This window comes from Hipposideros armiger, unplaced genomic scaffold (assembly GCF_001890085.2).
Source record: "Hipposideros armiger isolate ML-2016 unplaced genomic scaffold, ASM189008v1 scaffold_1127, whole genome shotgun sequence".
NCBI lineage: Eukaryota > Metazoa > Chordata > Mammalia > Chiroptera > Hipposideridae > Hipposideros > Hipposideros armiger.
This window is the reverse complement of record NW_017732477.1, coordinates 3,263-8,206: the sequence shown is the minus strand read 5'-3', so window position 1 is coordinate 8,206 and position 4,944 is coordinate 3,263. Positions and strand designations below refer to the sequence as shown.

The following is a 4,944-nucleotide window of genomic DNA, read 5'->3' as shown; positions in this document are numbered from 1 at the left end:
GGAAAACTTGAATTCAGTGGTTTGTGCTTTGATAGTAATGGTGATTTTTATTGTATTCTTAATTTCAGAAGGTCATCTTCTAGAACATACATTGTGGTGGATGTACGCGGTCTGACAATTAAGTTCGTGAACTTGTTGCAACGATGTTGCTAACCTTTTCTGAGATCAGAGGGATTATCCATTAGGAATTTGTATCAACTGGATAAACAGTTAACCAAGTTTACTATTTGGAAGTGCTGAGAAGGCTGCATGAAAAAGTTAAACAACCTGAACTTTTCGCCAACAATTCATGGCTCTTGACAATGCACCAGCTCACATGGCACTGTCTGTGAGGGAGTTTTTAGCCAGTAAACAAATCACTGTATTGGAACACCTCCCTACTCACCTGATCTGGCCCCCAATGTCTTCCTTCTTTACCGGTAAATAAAGGATATACTGAAAGAAAGACATTTTGATGAAACTCAGGACATCAAGGGTAATACAACCATAGCTCTGATTGCTCTGAAGAGTGGACTAGGCGCAAGCATCAGTGCATAGCTTCCCAAAGGGAGATTCAGCAATGAGAAATGTAGCACTTTTTCTAGGATGAGTTCACGAACTTAACTGTACCTCACATATTGACAGTGAGTAAGAAACTAAGCTCCAGTGGTCAAGCAGCTCCTTTTGTTCCCAGCAGCAAGCACTGGGCCCACTCTGATAAAAACCATTCCTAACAGGAAGTTTCCCTCTCCTCTTCCCATCTTCTGGCTCACTTGACACTTCCCATTCAGGAACTTCTCATTATTACCATGTCACCCTTCCCTCTTCCCCACTTCACCCCATCCCACCCCCCACCCCCCACCCCCACACACACACTCCCAGGGCTCTGAAGTCTTCACAATAAAAATCGAATGACACTTCCTTCCAAAAAGGTGGGAATCTCTGTTTTAAAGGAAGCTGAAAGCTAGGAAGGGTATGATCATCATTAACCCAATATCTTACATTTCCAGGGCACTTCCATGCACTTTCTTCTTTAGCTTCACGACAATCTTATTAAAAACTAGGAGGGATTCAAAAGAAATAATCCAGGAATATATGATGCAGAGGGCCTGAAAGCCTGGATTATGGAGAGAAGAAAGAGAGGAAATCTATGACACAGTCCCTAGAGACCCTGAGCCAAGCTGGTGAAGGGGATGCTGGCGCAGGCAGCGGCTTTGAAAAGCCAAAGGGGTGCATTTATCTCTGTTGAAGGTCAAGGGAAGCTTCAACTCACTGGTTGGCTCTTGAATGGGGGAGTGGGGAGCAGGGAGAGGAGCAGGGCACGTCATGTACTAAGATCTATGTGAATGTCAAGATTTAGCAAATGAATTTTGGCTGTGATGAAGTTCCATTATATTATGAATCTGCATTTTTTAATGGAAAAAGGGGTTTCCAAGACTTCGAAAACACCAGGGAGAAGAAATCTTAGAGTCTGAGCCTTAACGGTGAGAGCGAAGTAGGAGAAGGAATGACCAGAAGAAAATCAGCGGGGACAACAGAATAAAATATTTCACGCATTTAACAGGTGCCCAGTTAAGTAACGTGAGGCCCGTAGATTTCAACGGTATAAACTCTGCAGCGTTCTCCCACACATAAAGGTTGTGACTATAAGCCGACCGTGTGTGCTAAACGCTATTGAATAGGTAGAAAGGGGAGCCAAGGAAGGCGAAGAAGGCCAGGGTCAGAACAGGGATGCTAGTCTCTGGAAGCAGCCTCTGTACACAAAGCTCTCTTTAGGGGTAAAAATGAAGATTCATTAAAGAGTAAGCAAATAGCATAACAAGAAACTCCCTGGAAGGGCCTTGAGCCTGACTGTGGTGGCTGCCCTTTGACCCTTAGCTATGGTAGGACAGGATGATGCAACCAGCTTCACCCTGAAGCTCTTTCGTGAAGCTGCAACGTTCTGGATGGGGCTACCTGGGGCTTTGGCAATTCTGAAGGGAAGACAGTACCTTCCCAGCCATCTCTTAAAAACCTACCTTCCCAGAAAAGCCGGTCGCGGGGCTGACAAATTCGTTTTGCATTTGGACTCACACGTGAGAACCGTTTTCTTCCCTGTCCTGAGGTTTCCTTCAGCCTTGCCTAAAGGTCATACAAATTATATTTATATTGCACCTGCTATTAAAGACGGCAGGGGTATTTCATTTAGTTTGAAAACCCCAATCCCTATTAGCTCCCGAGAGCTAGCAAGTGAATGGCCGCGTTTATTCCCAGGATCAGGAAATTTGGATCGAGACACCTTGTTTAGACCAGGCACCCAAGGTCACTCTGAAAAACGTGTGTCTATTGCTGTCTTCGTTCCAGTTTGGGGCCGGGGTTGCCTCGGCTGGCCGGAGACAGGCTGTGGGAGCGAAAGCAATTTTCCAACGGAGCAACCGGCCTAAAGGGCACGCCAGGTCCACGCCGTGGTTTTCCATCTCCAGAGCAGGGGGACAGTGCAGCCGTTACCTGGATGCGCGAGAAGTGGGTCGCGCAACGCAGACCCTCCCGCCTTTGGGTGTTTCCTCTACGGCGGGAACCGGGGCTTCTGCAGTGCGCCGCCCCGCCCCGCCCCGAGTGGCTTCGGGAAACAGATCCTGCAGCTCGAGCGGCGGGGGCCCTGCGGACTGAGAGCGAGCCTCCAGGTCCGGAGCAGGGAGGTCCTGCTTGGACAGGACCCTCGGCCCACCCCGTGCATCCCTTATCGCGCCAGTGTTTCTGCGTGCCACCTACCCACGCGGGCCCCTCTGGTCCGCCGCCCTTCTCCCCACTTGCTCCGCTGCCGGGGCCGCGGCCGAGCGCCTGCAGAGGCCGAGGGGCCTCCGGGACCCAAGCGCGCGGGCAGCGGAGGCACCACGTGTCCGGCCCGGGCTGGCGCGGGCGGAGCGGGCAGGGCCCCGCTCCGCGAGCCTGAACGCGCACCAGCTGTGGAGCCGGGGCGCGTACGCGCTCGCACCTGGCCCAGCCGGGCCCCGGCCCCCCGGGCGCGCGGAGGCGCCTCCTCCTGGACCGTACGATGGAGACCTTCTGGGCGAGAAAGGGTAAGACCCGGCTTGGGCGAGGGCTCTGCTGTCAGTGCCCGCGGGCACGGGAGGGGGACTCGTTCACTGCGGTTCAATGAAGGTGGAAACGGACCCTGCGGGGCCCCGGGACCGCCCCTTCCAGTGCGGGAGCGGGGCAGTCCAGGGGGCTCCAGGGTCACCCTGAAGGAGGTCCTGGAAAAAAACGAGGACTCTTCACAAAGGGAGCCTAGGGGACAGTGACCCTCGTTGATTGGTTATTGAGATGGTTGGGCTGGACGCCCCGTGGCAACAGGTAAGGTTGGCTGGGCCGTCGGTTTCGAATCTCCCTTTACTGCTTGTCTTCCGGAGTGGGGCTTGGAAATGGTGCCCTTTGGTAAGGATGGATCAGTAAAGAATTGATGGTAAAAATCTTAAAAAAAAAAAAAATTGATGTTCTCCAAAAAGAAAGCCTTGGTAGATCTCCCCAAAGACATGGCTGGCCCAAAGTCCCCAGAGGACCCTTTTCAGGTTTCTGCTTCCTTGGGGATTTTCATACAGATTATTTGAGGGGAGGAGGAAGGATCCACTTTTCATCAATATGTTGTTGAAGGACTCAGTTGATGAACTCAATCATCTTCGTGCTGGTTGCAATGGGCAGGTTTGAATTGAAAATAAGAGTTAAATATAGAGATGAAGAGATCTGTAAGCTTAAATTTGGTGCGTGGGAAGAGATTCTTAAAGCTTTAAATGGAAGAAGTCACTTGGGGAAAATGGCTTTCCTATTTTTATTTTGTTCTCTCGTGTCCTGGAGCAAGTAGTGACAGCAAGGAAAGCAGGAAACTCCACTGCTCAGTTCCTTGCAGCATCTCTGGCCCTGACCAAGGAACAGCTCCAATGTCTGAATCTCCCCTCTCAGAAAAGGGCCACATTTGAACCCCACAGTTCAGAATCTTCAACTTAAAAAGCTTCTGCTGCACCACTGCAAGCTCAGATACTTGGTCAGGCACATTTTTGGGATGTTTGCTTCTTCTTTCCCAAAGGGTGCCGTTGGGGGGAAAGAAGTCAGGTAATCGCACTGCCTAGTTTTCTCCACCTGCACTTTTGGGGGGAATGGTAGCACCTGTCTCCTTGAGAGATAGGTTCAAGTGAAATCATGATTTTCACTTGCTTCAGGTTTTAGGGCAGGAATATATTATCATAATTTAGCTTTTGGTTACTTAAGTTATTTGACAATGACACTTTCAACACAGGATACATTGAAAACACCATTCGATCCTTGTTGATCTCCACATATTTAAATCATTTTATGAACTTGGTTGGCATTTAATAGTCTTTAAAGTTATATCATAGTTGAGACTAAATAATCATGAGTTCTTATACACTGGTGCCCTAAAAAAAGTGAGTTTAAACCTTTATTTTTTATGAATGAGCTACTGAGGCTGGCAGAGAGTGAGTTGTCCAGTGGCATGAATTAGCCATTGGTAGAGTTAGAATCAGCCATTTTCTAACACCTATTCCTGTGGTTTTCTCATATTTTAGTAAAAATATGTAAAGGATAAGCATAAAGGAGTAAATTTACAAATTAGTGATTGGCAGGGCTTAGAGATGGGGTGAAGGAATGGGTAGCATAAGGGAGATGTTGTGATGGTAGAAAGCTGTGTATCTTGATTGCTTGATTATGATGATGGTTATGCAAGTTTACATATGCGATAAAATGTCACAGCTGTAGACACAGATTGCTCTAATGTCAGTGTCCTAGTTTTGATATTTTAGTTATGTAAGATATAATCATTGGAGGAAACTGGGTGAAGGGTAAGGGTGTATGGGACTTCTCTGTACTACCTTTGCAATTTCCTGTGACTCTATAATTATTTTAAAAGAAAAGGCTTTTTTTTATGTTATTTTGCTAGTTACATCAAATTCCAACACTGGCTATTTTGCTTAA

At 48.0% G+C, this 4,944-nt stretch overlaps 1 protein-coding gene across 1 annotated transcript; it reads right to left on the bottom strand.

Moving 5' to 3' along the window:
- Nucleotides 1-348: 348 nt before the first annotated feature.
- Nucleotides 349-3,212, bottom strand: LOC109376422 (translation initiation factor IF-2-like; the record flags this gene model as incomplete). Its single annotated transcript, XM_019632338.1, has 3 exons — nt 349-435; nt 1,998-2,100; nt 2,731-3,212. Coding segments are annotated over 3 exons (607 nt in total), but the record flags the coding sequence as incomplete, so codon positions are not given.
- Between the last annotated feature and the right edge of the window lie 1,732 nt (nt 3,213-4,944).